Source organism: Sapajus apella, unplaced genomic scaffold (genome assembly GCF_009761245.1).
Source record: "Sapajus apella isolate SASKATOON/1434 unplaced genomic scaffold, GSC_monkey_1.0 scaffold38, whole genome shotgun sequence".
Lineage (NCBI taxonomy): Eukaryota > Metazoa > Chordata > Mammalia > Primates > Cebidae > Sapajus > Sapajus apella.
In genome coordinates this window covers 3,701,270-3,726,850 of record NW_022436978.1, presented here as the reverse complement: position 1 = coordinate 3,726,850, position 25,581 = coordinate 3,701,270, and the positions used below count along the sequence as shown (strand labels likewise).

At 45.5% G+C, this 25,581-nt stretch overlaps 1 protein-coding gene across 5 annotated transcripts in view; it reads right to left on the bottom strand.

Annotated features, from left to right (window-relative positions):
• Positions 1–10,909: 10,909 nt before the first annotated feature.
• The window catches only part of ZNF445 (zinc finger protein 445), a 37,973-nt gene continuing 23,301 nt past the window's right edge, over positions 10,910–25,581 (bottom strand). For 2 of the 5 annotated variants that reach the window (XM_032298080.1, XM_032298081.1), the window contains exons 2-7: positions 21,958–22,679; positions 18,185–18,353; positions 17,741–17,835; positions 17,320–17,446; positions 16,384–16,494; positions 10,910–15,596 (exon numbers count right to left, since the gene is read on the bottom strand). In XM_032298080.1, coding sequence (XP_032153971.1) covers positions 13,435–15,596; positions 16,384–16,494; positions 17,320–17,446; positions 17,741–17,835; positions 18,185–18,353; positions 21,958–22,386 — 3,093 coding nt within the window. In that variant the 5' untranslated portion in view covers positions 22,387–22,679 and the 3' untranslated portion in view covers positions 10,910–13,434. Of the gene's footprint in view, positions 15,597–16,383; positions 16,495–17,319; positions 17,447–17,740; positions 17,836–18,184; positions 18,354–21,957; positions 22,680–25,581 lie in introns of those variants that run through there. The other 3 variants (XM_032298083.1, XM_032298082.1, XM_032298084.1) reach the window with 3 other exon arrangements.

The window sequence follows — 25,581 nt, the reverse complement described above, 5'->3', positions numbered from 1 at the left end:
CAGTTCTGATCAGGTCTCAAGGCAGCTCCAGACCTTGGAAGGCAGCACTGAGGCCCCAGAGAGGATGAGTGGTTGCTGAGGGCTGAGAACTGGAGCTGAGATTCCCAGGCATTTGGAAAACCGTTTGGCATTTCCCCAAAATGTTAAATGTAGAATTATCATGTGATCCAGAAAATCACATATGAAATTGTCTCTTGTGCCCCTTTTAAACATATAGAACATAACTATTGGAAAGAGAGAGAAAAGAGGCCGAGCTCAGTGGCTCATGCCTGTAATCCCAGCACTTTGGAAGGCCGAGGTGGGAGGATCACTTGAGGTCAGGAGTTTGAGACCAGCCTGGCTAACACGGTAAAATACAGTCTCTACCCCCCAAAAAAAGCCCCGTGTAGGTGAGGTGGCAGGCGCCTATAGTCCCAGGAGGCTGAGCAAGAAGATTTACTTGTACCTGGGAGGCAGAGGTTGCAGTAAGCCAAGATCACGTCACTGCACTCCAGCTCGGGATACAGAGTGAGATTGCATCTCAAAAAAAGAAAAAAGAGAGAGAGAGAAAGAGGTTTTGGAAACTTGACTTGCCCTTGGCCACGTTGTGGGTTTATTTCCCACACAGTCATTTTATGTGTCTCCCAACATGCCTAGAGCAGTTGCTGCTTCCCGCACACCAGGTCCAGTGACCATGGTGCCATCAATATAATGGACCAGTGTGTCACCCTGAGGGTGTAAAAGTTCTTAGAGGAACTGGGAACCAGATCATGAGCCTGGCTGCAGAGTTGAGGTAGCCTTGAGATAGCGTGGGGAAGGTGTATCTGGCTGAAAGCAAAGTGTTCTTGATGGCCTTTACTCACAGATATGGAGAAAGAACCATTCACCAAATGGGTCACTGGGCAGCAGAGGGGATCATTGGATCAGGTGCGCCACACTTTGGCTGCCCTGCTTGCTTTTGGTAGCTTGCTCTTTGTTATCTTTTTTCCCCATGAAGCTGAAGACCACAGTAGCTGAAGGCCGTGCTACTGAACACTGTCACTCAACCTTCACGTGCTGCCTTATAGATAACATTTATAAGTCACCATAACAATCACTTGAGTTATTTTTCAGGAACTTGGGGCAGCTCCTATCCAGTTCAAATGGTTAAGACTGCCAGCGCTTAAACTGGGCCTGTGCACATGCCCAAAAGCTAGCCTTTTGACATCAGAAGGCCAAAAACTCCACCCTTAGATCATGTTAACACCACCATTTTCTATACATATGTCCTGTGAACCCCGATTATGACTGCATTTTTCCCCACTGCCAATCACCTTTTCCCATGCTGTAGACCACCCTACTTCCCTAACCTATACATCTCCCTAAGCCTCATCTCTGGGGAGGTGGATTTGACAGCCATTCTCCCATCTCCTCACTGGACAGCCTTGTGAGTAATTCTTCTCTCTTTTGCAAAACCCGTGTCACAGTGATCTATTTACTGTGTAAGAACAGAATGAACCTGGACCTGGCTCAGTAACAACCGCACACCGGTTGTCAGATGTGTTGTTTTCTCAGCACTGAAACCACATGTGGGAACAGCACCTGCACTTGGAGTCGCTAGTCAATTAAGTTTACAATAATCCGCTTGTCATTCTCCAAGATCCACCTGTCTTCTGCACAGGTTGAGTGGGCGAGCTGAGTGGGGATGTGGTTCCAAGTTTTGGATGGCAGCACCAATCTCGACAATCTCTCCAGGAATGCAGTATTAGTTTGCTTTACTATGTTTGTGAATGAGGAAGCTATAGTGGCTTTGACTTGGCCATTTTTTTTTTTTTTTTTTTTGAGACGGAGTTTCACTCTTGTTACCCAGGCTGGAGTGCAATGGCGCAATCTCGGCTCACCGCAACCTCCGCCTCCTGGGTTCAGGCAATTCTCCTGCCTCAACCTCCTCAGTAGCTGGGATTACAGGCACGTGCCACCACGCCCAGCTAATGTTTTGTATTTTTAGTAGAGACGGGGTTTCACCATGCTGACCAGGAAGGTCTCGATCTCTTGACCTCGTGATCCACCTGCCTCGGCCTCCCAAAGTGCTGGGATTACAGGCTTGAGCCACCGCGCCCGGCCCCGACTTGGCCTTTTCTACCAGAATTACTTTCACCGTATGGCTCAGGGAACCAATGTGGGATTCTGCACATTGTTGACTCTGTCTATTCTAATTATGCATTCTAGAACCAGGGCAATGACGATAGGATGGGGTCAGGAATCTACTAAGCCAAAAGGTCCATTGATTGCCTGGTCTCCATACACTCATACTTTGAGGAACCATGGTGGCATTTTGAGTCTCCTGTAATTACTGCTAGTTCAGAACTAGAGGCTGATTATCTCAGAAAAGTCTAATTATTTGCCCTTCCCAATGCACACTCAGATAAATGGCCTTGGGTGCCTTTGGGGAAGTCTAGAAAGATGAAAAGTATAAATTATTCTCAGTGCAGCAGGGTCCTGCCTTGAAGGGACCTGGCCTATCCTTTATTCGAGAAGTTCTGGGTCTGTGAACTAGACCAAGACTTGGAATTGATTGAGGGATTATAACTCTGTGTTGGTAATTTAGGTCAGACTTCTCTGTTCACCAGACTTGGAGCTTTCCTACTTATTTAGATCAAGTAAAACTTTAGTAGACAGCCCATCCATTTTAGTTCTCAGGACACTATGGTCAGCAGGCCAACATCATGGATCTCTGTGGGTCAGACTATTCAAGGTCCTGCTTTGGCTGCACTGTCCATTGCAGTCACCAAACCAATCGTGTCTTTGTTGACTGTTACCATATGTCCCTGCCTCAGGATTCCATCAGTCCCACTGCACTTCAGATTGCATTTCACACTGTAATGTGGCCTGTGTAGAATATCTGGCACTCTCTACATGAATTTATTTCTCATAGTCTTGATGAAAGGAGTGTCCTCTGGACCCTCCCTGGGTGTGTGAGCAGGTATTTACATGATAAATACACTCATGCATTTTTATCTCCCTAAGCGTTTACATATCTTTCCCTATGGTACACCAACGAAGTTCTGGCATTTCAACTCATTTAGTGCAGGTTATGTTTGGAGATATATATATATATATATATACATATACAATTTTTTATCTTTTTGAGATGAGTTCTCACTATATTGCCCAACCAGTCTCAAACTCCTGGCCTCAAGCAGTCCTCCCACCTCAGCCTCCCAAACTGGGATTACAGTGGGTCCATATCTCAACAACCCACAAGTAAACGTACAGAGCCATTCTCAGCTTCTCGTTATAACAATGAACCACAGGTGGGCGCAGTGGCTCATGCCTGTAATCCCAGGACTTTGGGAGGATAAGGCAGGCAGATCATGAGGTCAGGAGTTTGAGACCAGCCTGACAAACATGCTGAAACCCCATCTCTACTAAAAATACAAAAATGAGCCAGGCATAGTGGCGTGAGCTTGTAATCCCAGCTACTCAGGAGGCTGAGGCAGGAGACTTGCAGTGAGCCAAGATCTCACTATTGCACTCCAGCCTGGGTGACAGAGCGAGACTCCCTCTCAAAAAACAAAAAAACAATGAACCACAAATCTCTGCTTACTTATCCCATATCAATGAATTTTGACTTCATATTCCTTCCATGATGATCCTGCACCCTTGTTACCGAAAAGGGGTCCTGATCCAAACCCCAAGAGAGGGTTCTTGGAGCTCACATAAGAAAGAATTTAGGGTGAGTCCATAAAGAGAAAGCAAGTTTATTACAAAAATAAAGGAATAAATAAAAGAATGACTACTCCATAGACAGAGCAGCCCCAAGGGCTACTGGTTGCCCATTTTTACAGTTATTTCTTGATACTATGCTAAAAAGGGAGTGGATTATTCATGCCTCCCCTTTTTAGACCATTTAGGGTAACTTCCTGATGTTGCCATGGCATCTGTAAACTGTCATGGCGCTGGTGGGGATGTAGCAGTGAGGATGACCAGAGGTCATTCTCATCACCATCTTGGTTTTGGTAGGGTTTGGCCAGCTTCTTTACTGCAACCTGCTTTATCAGCAAAGTCTTTATGACCTGGACCTTGTGCTGACCTCCTGTCTCATCCTGTGACTTAAAATGCCTTAACCATCTGGGAATGCAGCCCCATAGGTCTCAGCCTCCTTTTGTTACAGGAAAGGGGTCCCGATCCAGACCCCAAGAGAGGGTTCTTGGATTTCATGCAAGAAAGAATTCAGGGCCAGTCCACAGTGCAAAGCAAAAGCAAGTTTAAGAAAGTAAAGTGATGAAAGGACAGTTACTCCAAAGACAGAGTAGGATGGAGTAGCCTCTAACCTGAGGTCAGTCAATTGTCCTTGCTTTTTATTAAGAGGGGCCTCTAACTTACTCTGTCTTAGAAGAAACTCTAACCCCTCGAAGTTGGGCCTCTAACCCAATCCCATTCTTTACTTGGGTACCCCATCACTTGCCCAAAGTCATCCAGTGAGTGCTGCAGTCTATTTCCTTGGGGTCGGGGGGCGTTCTTCAGTATCATCCTTTCCGTGGTTTACCAGAAATATGTTATAGGACCCCAACACTTACCCAAAAGTAGCCATTGGGTCAGGGTTTTTCTCCCTTCTGTGTTCACCAGAAATATTTTACAGGAAAGGGGTCCAATCCAGACCCCAAGAGAGGGTTCTGGGATCTCATGCAAGAAAGAATTCAGGGTGAATCCTCAGCACAAAGCAAAAGCAAGTTAATATGTTAAGAAAGTTGGTGAAAGGACAGCTACTCCATAGACAGAGTAGGACGTTCCTGAAAGTAAGAGGAGGAACGCGTCCACCCTAGGTACAATGCTTGTATATATGGGGAGACGTGCTCTGCAATAAGCGTTTGTGATAAAGGATTTTCTTTATGTGGGAAGTAGAAAAGATCCTCTTCAAAGTTTCCTTTCTTGTTAAAGAATAAATCATAAGTGTTAGAAATAATAGTTTGTTTTAGACTTTCTTCAAAGCTTCTTGCTTTTGGCTAATATCTCTTCATTAAGCCCTATCCCGCATAGCTGTTAGACACGCTCACAGGCACATAGTACATTCTGTATCCTTGTACCTTAACCTAGACACTTGTGCTAGACATGCTCACAGGCAAGTAGCACATTCTATGTCCTTGTACCTTAACCAAGATATTTATGCTATTACTTTTCTAAGTCCTTTCACAAGCAACTTCCTGTCCCTTTCTTACTTGGACTTCCTCTTTTCCTTTTGTTCTCCATTGCCTTTACCTATTCAAGAAAGCTTAGTTATTACCCAATCAGGTTCAGTTTCAGATTGTGAGGTCTGGCTCCAACCAACAGAGATCAGACACAGCAGTAAGGATGATCCCAAAGGGATAAATATGTCTGCTTTTCCTTTGTTCATTGTACTCTGGTGGAAGGTAGCTATCAGGAGCACTCTTTCTGCAGAAAGTAAAATTGCCTTACTGAGAGATACTTTGTCTCAGTGCTTTTTCTTTGCAGCACTGAGCATCTGTTTTCAACACTTAATTGTTTTTCAAGAATCATTATTATTTTTAAAGGAAAATTAGGAATGCCTTTGTTCTCCAGCTATCAGGATATCTGGACACTCCCAAGTCTGGGTCTGTTTAATAAACAGTATTAATTTGTTCCCTTAACCATAAACATCTACAGGCTAGGAATGCCTGCCTGAGAATGCAGCCCTGCAAGTCTCAGCCTCTTTCTCCTAGCCTTTACTCAAAATGGAGTCACTCTGATTTGAACACCTCTGACACTTTTACCTAGCCCCTATTCAACATGGAGTTGCTCTCATTCCAATGCCTGTGACACCCTTGAGATCCATCTCTACAGATTCCCCAGGTTTCTGCTTGTAAAAATTGGCAAAATTATGCAATTTGGAGAGTACTGTATCTCCTCAGTCACACTTTGCACTTCATTTTTGTTTTCTTGAGAGGGAGTCTTGCTCTGTTGCCCAGGCTGGGGTGCAGTTGCACGATCTTGGCTCACTGCAACTTCTGTCTTCTGAGTTCAAGCGATTCTCCTGCCTTAGCCTCCCCAGTAGCCAGGATTACAGGCATGTGCTGCCACACCCGACTAATTTTTGCTGTTTTTAGTAGAGACAGGGTTTCACCATGTTGGCCAGGCTGGCTGGTCTTGAAGTCCTGATCTTGTGATCTACCTGCCTCGGCCTCCCAAAGTGCTGGGATTACAGGCATGAGCCACTGTGTCCAGCATGCACGTCACTCTTTGAAGCCTTACTGGAACATAAATCAAATCAAATTGTAGTTTGCTGTAAGTTTAAAAGCAAAGAAGGGGCTGGGAACCATGACTCACACTTGTAATCTCACCATCTTGGGAGGCTGAGGTGGGAGGATCCCCTGAAGTTGGAAGTTTAAGACCAGCCCCATTACAAAGTGTAAACCCCATCTCTATGAAAAATTAAAAAATAATTTTTAAAAAAGGAGTCCAGGCATGGTGGCTTACACCTGCAATCCCAGCACCTTGGGAGACTGAGGCAGGTGGGTCACTTGAGGCCAGGAGTTCAAGACCAGCCTGGGCAACATGGCCAAACCTTGTCTCTACAAAAATATAAAAATTAGCTGGGCTTGGTGGTGTGTGCTTGTAGTCCCAGCTACTCAGGAGGCTGAGGCTGGAGAATCACTTGAACCTGGGAAAGTAGAGGTTGCAGTGAGCTGAGATCATGCCTGCACTCCAGCCTGGGTGACAGTGAGACCCTGCCTCAAAAAAAAAAAAGCAAAAAGCAAAAAGAGATGGTGGGAATAGGTCCTGAGCAATGTCAGTGGACATCTGGAAGACATATACCTCAGGGAAGGCCATTACACGTTCTTCAGGTGAAAGGGGTTAACCAACATTCAAAGTCTCATTGTGACCCTCCCTTCTACTCCCTGTCCCATCGTCAGTAGCTGGGACCTCTCCACAGAAGCACGGATCCAAAGGCCACAGGGACCCTCCCTGGGCTCAGATACTATGTCAGTCCAGCAACCCACCCCTCCTCCATAGGTATGAGTTCAGCTCCACAAGGCCTCTCTTCCAATATCCTGCCTTTCAACAATTCTAGCCACGTCTCTGTGTTCCTGCTTTGCACTTTGCCCCACGTGGGGTGGGATCAACAAACTACCATCACCCAAAACTGGTTCGGATGTTGAAACTGATGACACTGCAGATACCAAGAGGTTATGAAGAAGTTTACTATTCATGAGGCTTTTTAGGGGAAGCAAAGCAGGCACCCAAGCCAGTCAGTTGGGCTTCAATGAAAGGAAGGGCAAGTGGCTCTGGGTTTTCTTGTGGTTAGGAGAGCTCAGTGCATTTGTGACAGCAAGGGTTTGCATAGTTTGAACTTCCCCTCTGGTGCAAAGAGGATGTGCCTGGGTTTTTTCAGCTTGTCCAGTTGCGAGCACGTTAAGGGGGAGAGCTTGAAAACTGTTAGCAGACAAACATCAAACATGGGGAGACGCTATTCCAGCTCCCCCAGTTCTGGGGTGGAGGCTACTTAACAGTTGCTACCTCCAACACACCTTGGCATTTTCTTCTTTTCAGCTACTTAAATATAGGACATTTCTTTGTAAGTTCTCTGCTAAGATAACTGGTGTGGTTTCTGGCAACTAAAACCTGGCTGATATAAAATCTCCTTGCTGTTCTTAGCAGGGTTAGCATCAACTTTAAAAGGTGTGGTAGCTGGCATGCAAATATTTACTCCCCTTTTCCTCATCTACCTAATAAAGTGAATGACTGACAAGCATCTCCATCCTCTGGATTCCATTTCTTCATTAAAATTATGAGTTTATAGCTTCTGGCTTCCCTTATTAAGCAAAATCAAGGCGATTTAGGCAAGGAGGAGCTTATAATTTCCTATAAAGTGCATGTCTTGGTGACTGTGTGTCAGTATATGGAGAACATCCTCATTTTTAAAAAAACTGTTGCCTGGTATTCCTTCATAGACGTACTAGTTACTTAACCATTTCTTTACTAACAGCCATTTGTATTGCTCCTGTTACCAGAAAGTGGTCCTGATCCAGTCCCCAAGAGACAGTTCTTGGACCTCACTCAAGAAAATAGTTCAGGTGAGTCCACAAAGTGAAAGTAAGTTTATTAAGAAAGTAAAGAAATAAAGAATAGCTATTCCATAGGCAGAGCAGCCCCAAGGGCTGCTGGTTGCCTATTTTTATGGTTATTTCTTGATTATATGCTAAACAAGGGGTAGATTATTCATGAGTTTTCCAGGAAAGGTGTGAGCCATTACCAGAACTGAGGATTCCTCTCCTTTTTAAGACCATATAGGGTAACTTCCTGATGTTGCCATGGCATTTGTAAACTGTCACAGCACTGGTGGGAGTCTTTTAGCATGCTAATGCATTATAATTACAGTATAATGAGCAGTGAGGACAACCAGAGGTCACTTTCATTTCCATCTTGGTTTTGGTGGGTTTTGCCAGCTTCTTTACCACATGCTGTTTTATTGGCAAAGTCTTTATGACCTGTATCTTGTGCTGACCTCCTATCTAATCCTGTGACCTGGAATGCCTAACCTCCTCAGAATGCAGCCCAGTAGGTCTCAGCCTTATTTTATCCAGCCTCTGTTCAAGATGGAGTTGCTCTGGTTCAAACACCTCTGACACTCCGAATTTTTGCAGGTGAGGAAATGGAACCTTTGAAAGATTAGGTGGCTCACTCTAAGTAACATCATGTACCTGGCAGGGATTTCTATAAAATCATAAGATGTCAGAGACCGTGCTTAAGGAATATTTTTACTTTGAAATACTTTAAGCAAACAGTTAAAAAGAACCCACCACACTAGCCTGTTAAAATCTTAACATTCTGATGCCTCTGCATCAATTTTTAAAAAGAAAGAAAACACAACTGAAGCTCCTATTACCCTCCCCAAATCCATCACCTTCTCCTGCCTTAGGAAGGCAGAATGGTGACTTGCACACATCATTCCAATACGTGACTTTATGCTCAATTCATATTAATTGAATCCACATGAAAGAGATTACTGTGCAAAACAATAACACTTTCTATATGTCCACAATGCTTACATGCCAGACACTATTCTAAGTATTTCACATGCATTACTTCACTGACTGCCCCCCACCCCCAATCACACTGTGAGATTGCCACTACTATCCCATTTTACAGAAAAAGTGAAAAACAAGTAAGTTGAAGTAATGTGCCCACAGATACACAGTATGCTTAACTTTACACAAACAGTAACTTATGTGTAGCTTCTGCAACTTTCTCTGCATAATTTTTCATATATCTGTGTTGAGACATAACTTTCATATTCACTTTCCAAGGACCAAAACCAACCCATTTATTTATCCATTCTTCTGCTGATGAAATGCAGGCTTTTCCCAATCTTGCTACCTAAACAATACTTCCATGAATAGTCTTAAACTCATTTCTCTGTTCACATGGCGCTCCTCTAGGATGTGTCCAGGAGTACAGCTGCGGGGTGGTTAAGTGCACACAACCTTACAAGATTTTGCAAATCACCTGACACAGTATTTCTCACAATTTCTACTTCAAAAGCAGTGTGAATTATCATTGTTCCACACACTTACACACAGGGGCTTTCAAAAATGTGCCAGCTTGATGAGTGTGAGATGGTCTGTATTATTTCACATTTCCCATGCTTTGTCCTCTGCACATGCCTCTGGTCGGAGTCTTGGTCAGCCTTAGGCTGGGGTGGGGCAGCAGGGGTGGGGCACACCTCACTGAACAGGTGACAGAAGGACCTTCAGAGACCTACTCCAGCCCATCTGGCTCTCCTCAACCCCAACTTCAGTTCCTCCAAGGGAGTGGGGAAAAGGTGGATAAGGTTGGAAAGAACCTGAATATTCTCCAGGCCAGGATGAGATACAAGATGAGATCTGGTGCTCAGACTAGGGCAATCAGAAACTTGTCAACAAGAACCATAAAGCTCAGAACCACCCAAAGCCAGGTTCCTAACCAGCAGGTGTGTGCCTGTGGGTGGCTTCCAGTCAACATTTCACTCCACAGCCCCTTAAAATAACCCCAACCCTGACTTAGCCAAACTAAATTCAGTTCCTGATTTCTTAACGGGAAATTTTGTGCAAGATCTCTTCTGCATGGCAACAGATAAATAAGCACCCAACCCTGCTTTCCAGAGTGCTTGGTCTAGCTATGGTGATAGGCATAACCAAAAATACAACCACCACCTGACACAGGCATCAAGAGATGTGGGGCCCGGGGCTTAGAGGCATGGGGGTCAGACAAGGTCAGGCCTTGAAGAATGAAGAGCTGGACTGGCACAGACAGGGGTGTGGCACTCCAGGTGAAGGGAGGCAGAACAAGGCAGAACACGCCAGGGGGTTGGGGTGGGGAGGGGACAGGAAAGCCAAATCCAACACTGATTCTGCAAAAATCTTTAGTAGTTAGCACCAAGTAGTGAGGCTTTTATTTTTTTCCCCTTTCAGCTAATCTGAATTTATTAATATTTATGTAATTATCACATAGTACTTATGGAACTAAAATTATTTGAAAACTCAGGTTACTGGACAAATGGCATCAGTATAAACCCAAATATAAATGGCTTACTTCAGGATAAAATAATTTGTTTTTCACTTCATCTTTGCACATTTTAAAATTTGATTAGAATGTTTAAAAATAAGAACATTTCATTCTATAAAAATGACAATAGGTCAGGCACAGTGGCTCACGCCTATAATCCCAGCACTTTGGGAGGCAGAGATGGGAGGACTGCTTGAGTCCAGGAATTTCAGACCAATCTGGGCAACAAGGAAAAAAAATTAAACTTTTGTCTCCACAGAAAAAATATTTAAAAATAGCTGGCATGGTAGCAAACACCTGTAGTCCCAGCTACTCAGGAGGCTCAAGTGAGACACCTGAGCCTGGGAGGTCAAGGCTCCAGTAAGCTGTGATCCTGCCACTGCACTCCACCCTGGGCAACCCTGTCTCAAAAGAAAAAAAAAAAAAAAAAAAAAACAGGAAAAATATCCCTATACTGGGGCAAGAACTTTACAAGGTGCCCCATGGCAAAAGGGGCAGAGATAGGGGTAGGGGGTGCTAAAAATGTGGACAGAAAGGGGCATTGCCATAGTTACAACACCAACTGACATGGAAGCTGCACCTCTGTGAGGGTCCTGGTCCTAGAGGTTAACCATCTAACAGAGAGCCCTGGTAAACCAAGCCCTCTTTTACCAATCTCAGGAGTCAGGTAACACAGACAAGCACTCTAACTTCACACAGAGTGATGCAGAGGTTCATTAACTTGCCCAAGATCATTCCCATCACGAAAAGGCACACCATGCCTGGAACCCAGATCTGATGATGCCAACACCCTTCCTGTAACTCTGGCCTCTGCCCAGCCACTTCTACTGCCAGTTTTGGGACAGTGAAGGGACATCTTCACTGCCATGAGCAGCTGCTGCCATAGGAAGGCAAGAGGATGGCAGAACCAAGATGATCAAACCTTCCTGAGGACAAAGCTGAACAGGCATCAGAACACCAACAGGAGACGTCTGCCCTGTCCCAACCATCCTGTGATACCACTACACCATATCAGAGCCTTCATTCTCACCTGCTCATGACAATCCAGAGAGGATAAGATTACTCTGTACTCTACTGAAAAAGACATCTTCCAGGTTGGTTTCTCCTCATTATAAGAAATGACCAGCTCCATGAATGGGTCCTACTAATTGCAGTAAAATGCAGTCGGGGACACTGCTCTACTATTAGACATTAAGACATTTTATCCTTACATTTATAATCTGACATCTTCAATAATCAGAAGCAATGATTACTCACATACTTTAGAAATTTCAATCTTTTGCCTTTAAGTAATTGATTCTTGCTTTTTGCTTCAAGACAAGTAGGTGGGCCAGTGAGGGAGCTCCTCCCAGAACAGACCACCCTTTTCTCCCGAGGGCAGCAGGCACATGCGCTGGTTCCTTTGGGTTGAATCTGATGCCAGCACCAGATCTCATACATGGAGAGGGGTATATGAAGGCGAGAGGGGGTATGTGAGGGCGAGAGGGGGTATGTGAAGGTGAGAGGGGGTATGTGAGGGCGAGAGGGGACCTGCAGTGTGCAGAGGCTAGAGATGTGCACACAATGCTAAGCGTTTACATCTGCTGAGGCCAAGGATTCTACAGAAAATTCAGAAATGGAGTGAGGAGGAGTCTGACTTATGGGAACTAGCAGCAAGGATAACTTCATGAGAAGCCCTTCAACCATTCCATTTTACTGAGTCTTTGGATCTATGGTTAACCCCTGTAAAATGTAATTCAGATTCAGATCATATCACTCCTCAACTCAAAACTGTCCAAAAGCTCTCTGCCTTCCTCTGAGGCAGCTCAAGCCCCCGTAATGACCCATGAGGCTCACGTCGCTCCCTGACCCCTCTCCTCCCCTTCCAGCTGGCTCCCTGCACTCCATCCCAGGGGCCTCCTTGCTATCCTGAGGACATCAGACAAGACCCAATCTCCTCTGCCTGCAACTCTCCCTAGAGAGCTATCTGGCTTGCTCCCTGGCCTCCTTCAGGTCTTTGCTCAAATTTCACCTTCTCAGTTAAGGCCCTCCCTAATCAGACTATTTAAAATCACAATTGACTTCCCAATCCAGCACACCCCCTCACTCTTCTCTGATTCACTTTGTCTACCACACACACATCACTATCCGGAATACTAAATATCCCATTTGTTTGTCAACTATAAAGATCCAAGATGGCAGGATTTTCATCTGTTCTGGTCTCTGCTGGGTGTCCAACAAATACACCAGTGCCTGGTGTAGAGGAGGTGATCAGCACGTTTCTGTTAAACAGATGGACCACTGCTGCCTGTGCAGGCCTGTGGGATAGGAATGGCAACAGGGTACTGATAGAGCTCCACATGCCAAGCGCTTGAGCCCAGCATCTTGCTGTCCTCCACCAGCCACTGAGACCACTCTAACCCCCTAGCAGATATCCAAAAGCTAGCTAGAAAGGCTAAAGCCCCAGCCAAAACTCCCCAGGGGGCATTTGGGAAGACTAGGAGTTCTTGATGCTGCTGCTTTTAGTCAACAGAATAAGCATGGCCATAGGCCAAACTCGAAGATAAATCTAGGATCCCACTGGCCCCTTTCCAGAAGCCACAGACCGTGACGCCACAGACATTTTATCCAACCACAAAGGGCAATGGTTTTTCTCTTCAGAGTTGTGGAAGGAGACCTGACAGGGGGAGCTGCAGGCTATGGTACAGACGCCAATCCTAGGGGCCCAAGTCTCCAGAAGGGCTCCAAAGAACATGCTGCTGCATTTCCCCAGCGTCACATCCCAGCAGGCAGGCTGAAGACTCCCCGAGCCTTTAAATCCTTGGGATTCTGTCACTAGCTTCCGAAATAGAAAGGGCTGGGCCCTTTGTGAAGGTTTCCCCACACTGCCTAAAATTAAGGGTTCTCTAGTAGGGGACTGAGAACTCACTCCCATTGTCACTGTCAGACCCCGGGCTAATCTCTAATATGGTTTTTCATATGCCGAGCCAGATTGGAAGACCATCTGAAGGTCTTCCCACACTTGCTGCATTTGAAGGGTCTCTCTCGAGTATGAAATCTCTTGTGGCTAATGAGTTGTGAACTCTTGGTAAAAGTTTTCCCACATATGCTACATTTGTGGCACTTTTTCCCAGTGGTTATGTCCTGGAGCTCATCAAGCCTGGAGCTCTGGTCGCAAGCTTCTTCACAGTCTTCGAGAGGCATTTCTTCACTTGGTTTTAATTTCTGCAATCTCAACTTTGTGTCCTGAGAGGAAGATAGCCCAGGCGGGCTACGTTCAGCCTGTGCTGCTCTGGTGTGTTTACTCTGGTGACTAGAAAGGGTCTGTCTCCCAATGAACTCTTTCCCACACCACTGACATTTGAAAGGTCTCTCTTTAGTGTGGATCCTCTGATGGTTAACAAGGCGATAGTTTCTATCATATGATTTCCCACACAGATTACATTTATAGCGCTTCTCTCCACTGTGTATTCCCTTATGATCTAAAAGGGTTCTTTTACGTGTAAAGGTTTTCCCACATTCTTGACACCAAAAACGTTTCTCACCAGTGAGGATTTTTGGCTCCACATCTGGAGTCTTTTCACTTTCATGGCAATCATACTGTTTTTGAAGAGAGTGAATCCTCTGATGTCGGTAGAGATTAGAACTCCACCTGAAGGCTTTCCCACACTCCCTGCACTTATATGGCTTCTCTCCAGTGTGAACTCTCTGATGGATGAGGAGGAATGAGTGATTGCGGAAGGCCTTGCCACACTGGCTGCATTGGTAGGGCTCCTCTCTGGTGTGACTGCTCTGAGGAACCTGGAACACTCTGTCCTGACTAAAAGATGGCCCACCCTCAGGTTTTCCTTTCATGGCATGCTTCTTCTTATGAACAATAAAGGCTGACCTATAGGCAAAGTCCTTCCCACATTCGCCACACTGGTATGGTTTCTCACCTGTGTGAATTCTCTGGTGGTCAATGAGAGTTTTCTTTCTAGTAAAAGTTTTCCCACACTGCTGACACAAAAATGTTTTCTCCACAGTGGGGGCACTGTGGGGCTGACTGTGGTCAGGGGCTTGCCTGAAGTCTTCACGACATTCATCTTGTTTGTAGAATTTTTCCTCCTCATGCAACCTCATATGACGAGTAAAGTTTGATCTCCACCTAAAGGTTTTCCTACATTTGTTACATTTATAGGGCTTCTCCTGGGTGTGAATCCTTTGATGTTCAAGAACATATGATTTACAGTGGAAAGATTTCCTGCACTGGCTGCAGTCAAAGAGTTTCTCTCCGCTTTGGTCTCCCAAATGATGATCAAACCCTGAGCTGTAGGTAAGAGCTGCCCTATACTGATTCAATTCAAGAAATTTCTTCTTAGCATGGGTTTCCTGGTGCAGACGATAGGCTGACAGACGTCGGAAAGCTTTCTCACATAAATCACATTTATAAGGTTTCACTCCAGTGTGAATTTTCTCATGCCGTGCACAGTTGGAACTCCACCGGAAGGCTTTCCCACACACTCTACATTTAAATGCTTTCTCTTGACTGTGAAGTCTCTGATGATATGCAAGATGGGAGCTATGACTGAAAGTCCTTCCACAGTCACTGCACTTAAAAGATACTCCCACTGTGTGAAGACTCTGCCCATGCTGGTGATGAGAGCTAAGGCTGAAGTCTTTTCCACACAAATCCTTTTTGCTCCCTTTCAGTCCAGTATGAATTCTCTGATGTATGCTGAAGCCCCCAATCATGTGTCTGAGCCCCTTCCCATATTTCTTGTAGTCATAGTGGTGTGAACTCATTCTAAAGTGTTTGCCACAGCCATGTTTAAGGGACTGCTTTCTTCCAGAAACTCTCAAATATGTAACATGTTTTAAGTCAAGACTATTACCTCCTGATACTTCACAGTCTTTTCCTGTCCTGTGACTGAAATCAGTCTCTTCTTTCTTAACTCTCACTTGTATGGGGTTTTCACATTGATCCTTCAGCCTGCTCTGTTGAAAAGATTCTCTGAGCCCAATTCCCTCAGAAACACTTGCTGCGGGACATTCTGATGACACAGCTAAGGTTTCTGCTCCTTCCAAAGGTTCCTGATTTACGATGAATTTCTTTGTTTTAATTTGAAGGTCACCTCCTGACAAAAAATAAAACAAGAGAGAATGTACTCTTTTTCCATACTTAGAACTGCAGAAAGCACCAAAGGGCAATAAAATGCCTGGGTGGTGAGGCTTTTGCCTGACTGCCAATACCTTTACAAAATAGTCAAACATAAGGCAAAACATGGAAGATTATCCCAGATAACAGGGAAGGGAGGAGAAAAGCAAGATGTGCAGGGCAGGTAGAGATATGCAGACATCACATCCAGCAGGGAAATAAAAAGGATTAAAAAGAAAGTGTTAAACAACCAGAGTAGGAGAAGAATCATGGCATTATAGAAAGGTACCCAAAAGCCAAGGGGTGGGGCTCCAAGGAGCACCTGGCTGAAAGGGCTAGAGATCAGCCTATTACAGAAGGAAGGATCAAGAAAAGAAAGAACAGGGGTGGGATGAGGACTCCTAAGAGCAGGAAGGGGTGAGTACAGGGGATTCAGCAGGAGTGCAGGCCAGGAGTGAGGGCACAGGGCTGAGGAGGAGCACCAGTGAGTGGAAGAGAGGAACAGTGAAGCCCTCCAGTAGGCAAGAACTATTATTGAGAGGGCTGCTGGGGAAGGGGGATGGGAAAATAGCCATGGTCAGAAATGAATGACCTCTTAGAAGCCAGCCAGGATGGAATGGAAGAGTGGCCCAAGCACCCTTAGGAACACTGTTAAACATCTTCCTTCTAGCAAACAACGGAATAAATTCCCAGTAACGTACCTCACCTTAAGAAAGAGAAAAGTAAAAGCAGGAGGAGCAGGACCTGGCAGGTTCTCTGGAACTCACCTGTAGGGGCAGCACCTGGATTCCCCTTAGGCTGAGCTACTTGCACGTTCAGGCCCCACGGCTCCCTTGCTTCCAACCAGGAGATCAGAGCAGGTTTGGTGAATGGTCCCACTGCAGAAGAGAAGGGAATGGGAGATGGGAAGGGAGATGGATGACACAGAACTACTCTCTAGGACCTCTGGGCCTGAAGTCCTGGTGGGGAGGTGGGAAAGGCCAGGAAGGCAGGCAGTGAAAGCTAGTGAAGGAACCCCAGTCATTTCAAATAGCCCTGAGCAGACAGAGATAGGAGAGGTTGAGAGAAGTTGGCAGCAAAAAGATTACTAGAATTTTCCGGAGGTGAGAACATGGCTACTTAATTGGCTGCATCAGCCAACATTTTTTGAATGCCTAAATGGACTAGGAACTTAAAACATACTACCTTTAATCCACTGTTTTTGTTTGCTTGTTTTCAAATAGGTTCTCACTCTCTTACCCGGGCTGGAGTACAGTGGCTTGATCTTGGCTCACTGCAGCTCTGACCTCCTGGGTTCAAGCAATTCTCCAGCCTCAGCCTCCCAAGTAGCTGGGATGACAAGCGTGAGCACCACATGCTTGTATTTTTGTATTTTTTGTAGAGACAGGGTTTCACTATGTTGCCCAGACTGGTCTCAAACTCTGAGCTCAAGATATCTTCCTACCTGGCCCTCCCAAAGTGCTGGGATTACAGGTGTGAGCCACCACATCCAGCCACCTTTAATCTTTACAACAATCCAGAATGGCAGGCATTATTCGCCCCATTTTTCAAAAGGGGATACCAAGATGCTGGATTAAATGATCTGGTTAGTAGTTACAGAGCCAGGATCTAAAACCAGGTCAGGTCCCTTTCTATGCAGCAGAAAACAACCCAAGAAGGCAGAAATAAAGACGGATATAAGCACAAGGATATTAATTACTTACCCAGGAAGGCCATGTTCCTATAATTCTCCAGCATCACATCCCTGTATAGGTTTCTCTGAGCTGAGTCCAGCAACCCCCACTCATCCTGGGAGAAGGTCACCTCCACATCCTTGAAAGTCATAGTCTCCTGCAAAAACACTGTGCCCTAGAGCTGGTCCACAGCTCCCAGCTTTGAGGTGGAAGGGGAGGGAAGGGGAATAAATTGGCTCTGTGTGAGTACAGGATGGACCTGGCAAAGATGAAAGGGAAGACCATCACCCAGCAGAAGAGCTCTGGGCTCAAAGGGGATTATCTGGTCTCTGGGACATGGGTCTTTGGATGTGAGGTTACTAGACAGAGAAACCCAGGATGGGGGAGCAGCACTATCTCATTAGGCAGTGATGTGGAGACATCAGGAAGGAACGAACGTCCTGTGGCTCACCTGGAGCTGAGCTGTCAGGGACCTGGTTGCTGTTACCTGGTCTCCTGGGCACCCCTCTCTCTGGAAAAGGGCAGGCATCTGGGCAGCAGGAGGATCTGAAGGAGAAAAAGCCATGAGAGAGTGGCTCAGCTCTGGATAGCCCACTGAGAAACCCACTCTTCCCCCCAGTAGAGGATTCCTGGACCCATGAGCAGGTACAGAATGTTGTTAAATACCCATCTCACATGTCCTCAGTCTACTGGGGCCAGGAAAGGGGTAGTAAGAGGGGATGTAGTAGGGGAGGAGTGAGCCACATATGGGTCATAGAATGGATGGAGAGGACACAGAATTAAGAGCCAGGACAGAATAAGATTCTCATGAGAGGACAGATGTGAAAAGACAACACTACAGGAAATGCAAAAGGTGTGGCATAAGGCTGGGGTCTTAAGGCCAGGCAGCAAGTACCGGATTGCCCAGCCAGGAAGTCACGTGCTTCTATTTCATAGGGAGGCTCCAGGTGGTCCCCCAGAGCAGAGCCGCTCCTGAGAGGTGAAGCAAGAGACCATATCTGTGCAGATCGCAGGGCTCCTGTACCCATCCAATGCACATCTGGGCTCTGGGCAGGGCCCGGGTCCTGGCAAGAAGAAAATGTTGTGAGAGGATCTTTCTGGGAATCAGAAAGCAAACTCAGAGAAGAGGCCACATGGCCGATCTCCAAAGGACAAAGACCGAGGGGTGGGTAAGCCAGGTCCTTCATTACTTCCAGACAGGAGAAAAGGGCAAGAAGAAAGCCCAGGGGGTACCTCCAACCACCTCAGTCTCCTCGGGCTCTAATGAGAGCCATGGGAGAGTTCAGGTAGAGAGACTCCAGCTCAACACAAGGAAGCACATGGTAAGTCAGTACAGCACTCTTGTCGGGCCTCAGATGACACAGTGTCACCTTCCCACTACCCCTCAGTTCCCACCCAAGGCCTGTAACTTAGAAATGAGAGAGAAGGAACTAGTTCCTGAGAATTAAATTCATAATAGTTCACAGCAGAGATACAGTCAAGTAATATTTACTATCAAGCACTGCTCTAGGCACTGATATACAAAGTGACCTCAAAGAGTCAGGCTAGCTCCCAAATTGTAAACTTGCCTTTAATAATAACACTGATAGAGAGGAAATGCCAATCATGAGAGTCAGCCATAAAACCACAGAAGAAAAAGTCTCCAGTGTAAAAAATGGCAGTATCCATCTAAGTAGAGACCAACAAAGAGGAGGTGTTTGCCCTGAAATTTCAGATAACTCTGGTCTCTGAGGCAAGGATGTCCCTCATATAGAGATGGGTAAAAGAAACTGCAATTTGAGATTTTTCTGGTCCTGTGGCCGAGACAGTCTCTATAGTGAGATTTTTCACACTGTGATAATTTTGCTTAACCACAGACTGATTCTGTAACTTTACATGTATCTTAAAGCATTTCTTTTCATTTTTCAAATTTCGGGGAGGCTTTCTCCCAGCCCCCATTGTCTTCTAAGTGGCTTTCAACCAGGTAGGCCTTTTCTGCTTATGTGGAAATGTTTCCATGGATTTAAAAAATTACAACTAGCTGTAAATGAGTTGAATATAACCAAGCCATGATTTTGTAACTACTGTGTAGCTTATTTCCTTTTATAAATTATTCTCAGGTCCTTTTGAACATTTGTTTTGGTGAAAATAACAAACGTTCTTTAAAATTTTTTTAAATAGCACCCCATGTTGGGCAAAAATATTCTCTAATAGTTATACCCTGTGTTTTATTTATTAACATTTACTGCTGGTAGACCCTGTCCTGATATTTTACTTAATTTTTTTTTTTTTTTTTGAGACGGAGTTTTGCTCTTGTTACCTAGGCTGGAGTGCAGTGGTGCTATCTCGGCTCACCGCAACCTCCACCTCCTGGGTTCAGGCAATTCTCCTGCCTCAGCATCCTGAGTAGCTGGGATTACAGGCACGTGCCACCATACCCAGCTAATTTTTCTGTATTTTTAGTAGAGATGGGGTTTTCACCATGTTGACCATGATGGTCTCGATCTCTTGACCTCGTGATCCGCCCACCTCGGCCTCCCAAAGTGCTGGGATTACAGGCGTGAGCCACCGCGCCTGGCCTTATTTTACTTAATTTTTATAATAAAGTTTTAGAGACAAGTATGTCAAATTTGTTTCAGAATTTTATTTTTTAGACAGAGTTCAAGCAATTCTCCTACCTCAGCCTCCCGAGTGCTAGGAATACAGGTGAATGCCACCATGCCCAGCTAATTTTTGTATTTTTAGTAGAGACTGGGTTTCACCATGTTGGCCAGGATGGTCTTGATCTCTGGACCTCATGATCCACCTACCTTGGCCTCCCAAAGTGCTGGGATTATAGGCGTGAGCCACTGCACCCAACCACAACTTTCATTTGTACATGAATTATGTATGCAGATTGTGTGTGTGATATATATATATATACATATATATAGATATATATATATATTTTTTTTTTTGAGACAGAGTCTCGTTCTATTGCACAGCCTGGAGTGCAATGGTGCGCTCTCAGCTCACTGCAGCCTCTGCCTTCCAGGTTCAAGCAAATTTCCTGCCTCAGCCTCCGGAGTAGCTGGGACTATAGGCACATGCCACCACACCCGGCTAATATCTGCACTTTTAGTAGAAACGGAGTTTCACCATATTGGCCAGCCTGGTCTCGAACTCCTGACCTCAAGTGATCCACCCATCTTGGCATCCCAAAGTGTTAGGACTACAGGCGTGAGAATCATATATTTTAATGTAAATAAAATTGTAAAGAAGGCTAAAAAAGTGATCAATGCTTTTTTAAAAAACTGAAACAATATAGTTTAGCTCCCCTGTGTACAGCAGAAGGAGCAGGAAGAATGCACCTGAACTGACCTGCTACCACCCCATTGCCAGGCCTGGGACTGCCAATTCTTCCAGGGCCAAGCACATAATAAGCACTCAAATATTTACTGAACAAATTGTCATGATTAGACCATTTCTGAATTTTCTTCTCAATGAACAGAGGTTCTGAAAGGTACGATGATGTGGCCATGGACACTGAGGTTGTGGAATGATGCCTAAAATCGAGGTCTTCCTATTTCTCAGCTCAGCGCTGCCCCTCAGCACTCATGTCCATCTTCCCTGTCTCCCATCTCATACACACAGAACAGGTCCCCAAAAACTTACTGAGAAGTGCTGGGCACAGTGGTTCACGCCTGTAATCTCAGCTTTTTGGGAGGGTGAGGCAGGTGGATCACCTGAGGTCAGGAGTTCAAGATCCGCCTGGCCAAAATGATGAAATCACGTCTCTACTAAAAATACGTGGTGCTGCATGCTTAAAAAAAAGCTTACTGAGAAGAAAGCTACATGGTGCCTGCAGAGTGCTCTTCTGAGTTTTAACATGTACTCTCCCACTGAGAAGCCAAGAGCCCTGACCCTAAGTGCTGTCCCAACCCCTGCCATTTTACAGGGCTATGGTTAGTCTCAACTAAAATTAGATAATATGTGGAGATGGACTTTGTATACTGCAAGCCACTGTGTCCAAAGACTAGTTACTGGCCTTTTTTGTTTTTGAGACACGGCCTTGCTGTGTCACCCAGGCTGGAGTGCAGTGGTGCAAACATAGCTCACTGCAGCCTTGACCTCCTGGGTTAAAGCAATCCTCCCACCTCAGTCCCCCAAGTAGCTGGGACTACAGTCACATGCCACCATGTCCAGCTAATTTTTGTAGAAACAGGGTTTTGCCACGTTGCCCAGGCTGGTCATGAACTCCTGCGCTCAAGCAATCTACCCACCTTGGACTCTAAGGGCTTGGATTACAGGTGTGAGCCACCATGCCTGGCCTAATTTTTAAATTATTTATAGAGACAGTAGGGGGTCTCCCTATGTTGTCCAGGCTGGCTTGAACTCCTGGGCTCAGGTAATCCTCCCACTTCAGCCTCCTAAAGTGCTGGGAATACATGTGTGAGCCACGGTGCCCAGAAGTTACTGTTATTTATGGAGGCTTGCTGGCCTTATCTGGAGCTGATATCCCTTTGGGTATATCCTAAAGGGTCCACGGCTCAGGGTCCCGTTCTCAGCTGCTCAGGAACCACGGGAAGAAGGGAAGACTTCCCCTGCATTCCTCTATACTGACAGTTCAGAGGGCCACCCTCATCCCCAGACAAGCTGGCTAACCAGCAGGCAGAGTTCCCTGGGCACCACACACTTGCTCACACTCACCCTATGTGATGTCCCATCAAGGTCCCTCTGCAGCTCCTCCAGCAAGGCCACAGCCTCCTCACCACTCTCAGGGTTATGGAGCTGCACCCAGACCCGGAGCTCCCCAGGCAGGATGCTCAGGAACTGTTCCAGCACCAGCAGCTCCAGGATCTGTGCCTTGGAGAGAACATCAGGCCTCAGCCACCAGCGACAGAGTTCCCGGAGCCGGCTCAGAGTTTCTAGGGGCCCAGAAGACTCATGGTAGCGAAGCTGTCTGAAGAGCTGGCGGAACAGCTCCTGGCCAGGGCGGTTGAGTGTCTGTGGCCTGGCAGTCTGCACTGGAATATAGCTTTCATCCTCTTCTTCCTTCTTTACTGTCTGAAGCCGCCCTCGCTCCCTTGAAGACTGGGCCTGAGCTGGATACACAGCATGCCACCTGCCTGGAGGCATCACTCCTGTTCAGGGACTACCCAGAAGAGCACGAGCCAAGTCCACCTTAGATGCGGGTCCTCAGAAGTATCTTCTCAGCATTGCAGTGAACAATGCCATTTGCTGAGCCATCAGAAGTCTTTGGCAAGTGACTGAAATAATCAGCATTTCTGTGCAGGAGGGGATGAGAGAATGATGTCCATTATACATGGTGCAGTTGGATCCTGGTGGTTGGGATCATCTTTGTATGTATGAGAAGAGCATTTGCACAGATGTACATGCCAGTATCAGGCAGACCAGAGTTAGGTTGTCCCCTATTGGAGTAAGGTAAGAAAATATCCTACATTAAAACATATGCTGAACTTGTACATTAAAACTTTGTAAAAAACACAAAGCGAAAAAAGTCAGAGGAGATCTAAATAAATGAACAGACATACTATATTCATGTACTGGAAGATGTGACACAGTAAAGATGTAAATTCTCTCAAAATTGATCTACAGGTCTAATGCAATTCCTACTGAAATCTCAACAAGATCTTTTTGTAGATGAACAGACAAGATTATTCTAAAATTTATGTGAAAAGCCAATGGAATTAGAATAGCTAAAATTATGACAGGTCAGGCAAGGTGGCTCACACCTGTAATCCTAGCACTTTGGGAGGCCGAGGCAGGTGGATTGCCTAAGCTCAGGAGTTTGAGACCAGCCTGGGCAACATGGTGAAACCCCATCTCTACTAAAAATACAAAAACTTAGCTGGGCATGGTGGTGTGTGCCTCTAATCCCAGCTACTTGGGAGGCTGAGGCACAAGAATCACCTGAACCTGGGAGGCAGCAGTTGCAGTGAGCCGAGATCACACCACTGCACTCCGGCCTGAATAAGACAAGACTCTGTCTCAAAACAAACAAACATGCCAACAAACAAACAAAAAACAATTATGACAAGAATAAAGTGGGAGGGATCAGCCTGAAAACAGTCTACCTGATTTCAAGACTTATAGCTACAGTAATGAAGACTGTGTAGTATTGGTGGAGGAAGAGACACATAGATCAATGGAATAAGACAGAAAAACCAGAAACAGAACCTCACAAGTATGCCCAACTAAACTGTTTAATATTAAATGTGATTTTCCTATTATAATATTTTTAAATATCTCAAATGAGCAATTCAAAAACCAAAGAAAATGCTGACTGAGAATCCCCTAGTTGACTTTATGACCCAACAATGGGTTACAAATTATAATTTGAAAACTACCCTAATCCAGCTTCCCACTCAATCTTTGTATTTCTTTTTATAATTCATCATAAAATGTGGTATCCAAGGGTTCAAGCCACTTTTAGGAGATAGCACTTTGGGCAGCCAAGGTGGGTGGATGCCTTGAGGTTAGGAGTTCAAGACCAGCCTGACCAACATGGCAAAACTCCAACTCTACAAAAAATACAAAAAATTAGCTGGGCATGGTAGCATGTGCCTGTAATCCCAGCTACTCAGGAGGCTGAGGCACAAGAATTGCTTGAGCTTAAGAGGCAGAGGTTTGCAGTGACCCGAGATCTTGCCACTGCACTCTGCACTCCAGCCTGGGCAACAGAGCGAGACTCCATCTCAAAAAAGAGACTATCTGGAGTATATTTTGAGCTCTGAAGGATGTTTGTTTCTTCATACCTGGGGAAGGAGCTTGTGCTACATATCACATCACTATGTAGGAGTCCACACCTGTGATACACCCAACTGATTTTTATTTCTTTTTTAAGGCAAGGTCTTTTGCTGCTGCCCAGGCTGGAGTGCAGTGGTGTGATCATGGCTCACTGTAGCCTCAAACTCCTAGGCTCAAGCGATCCTCTTGCCTCAGCCTTCTGAGTAGCTGAGACTACAGGCATGTGACACCACACCCAGATAACTTAAAAATTATTTTTAGAGATGGGGCCTATGTTACCTAAAACTCCTGGCCTCAAGCAATCGATCCTCCCACATCAGTCTCCTAAGTAGCTGAGATTACAGGCATGAGCCACTGAGCCCAACCTCCAATCGATTTTTGATAAAGATACAAAAGCAGTTCAAAAGAGGAAGGGTAGTCTTTTCCCCAAATGTTGCTGAAGCAACTGGACATCCATAGGCAAAATAAGGAAAGCTGACTGAAATCTCGCCTCTTATACACTTGAATTCAAAATGGATCACAGACTTAAATGTAAGCCATAAAACTATACAATTTTTAGAAAACAACACAAGAGGCTGGGCTTGGTGGCTCACACCTGTAATCCCAGCACTTTGGGAGGCCGAGGTGGGAGGATCATGAGGTCAGGAGATTGAGATCATCCTGGCCAACATGGTGAAACCCCGTCTCTACTAAAAATACAAAACCTAGCTGGGCATAGTGGCGCACAACTGTAGTCCCAGCTACTGTGGTGGCTGAGACAGGAGAACCGCTTGAATCTGGGAGGCGGAGGTTGCAGTGAGCCGAGATTGTGCCACTGCACTCCAGCCTGGGCAACAGAGTGAGACCCCATCTCAAAAAGCAAACAAACAAAACCACATAGGAGAAAACCTTTAGGATCTAGGATGAGGCAAATAGTTCTTAAGTTTGATACCTGTGATATGATATACATACACGTTGGTCCTTATCCATGGTTCATGGCTCGTAACTCCCATAGCCCTTGTTATTTCCTGAGTGACTAAAACAATAAGCATATCTTTTGTTAAATTATTTGGCCTTTGTCCTTGGTTCCTGAAGCAGCTTTGGAACTTCAGAGTGATAAAGGTAAGGTAGCCTTTTGTTATAATATTGGGGCATTTTAGGCCTCAGAAGCAGGGCTCAGAAAATAGAACATCTCTCTCTGACCTTTTCCTGCCCTCCCCTCACTGGTTCCTTTTTCTCCCCCCAAGGCAGGCCATAGAAACTAAAATATATGGTAATCTTTCCCCCTTTTCTGTCTTGGTGCTGGCCATAAATTCTCTGACCTATTTTATCTGATTGTAAGTCATAAGAGCCCCATTTCAGAAGTCCTGCCTCATATTCAGTAGGTAGGAATGCTGTACAGAGAGACCAAGAAGAATTTGAACTGACAGCCTCACTGAGTGTCCCCACTCAGTCTATCATTTGAACTGACAGCCTCACTGAGTGTCCCCACTCAGTCTATCAGTATGAGATCAAACTTTTTGTCCAGTCACATTTTACATGGTTGTCCATGGTTCAATCATGCTTACCCAATGAAGTCTCCAT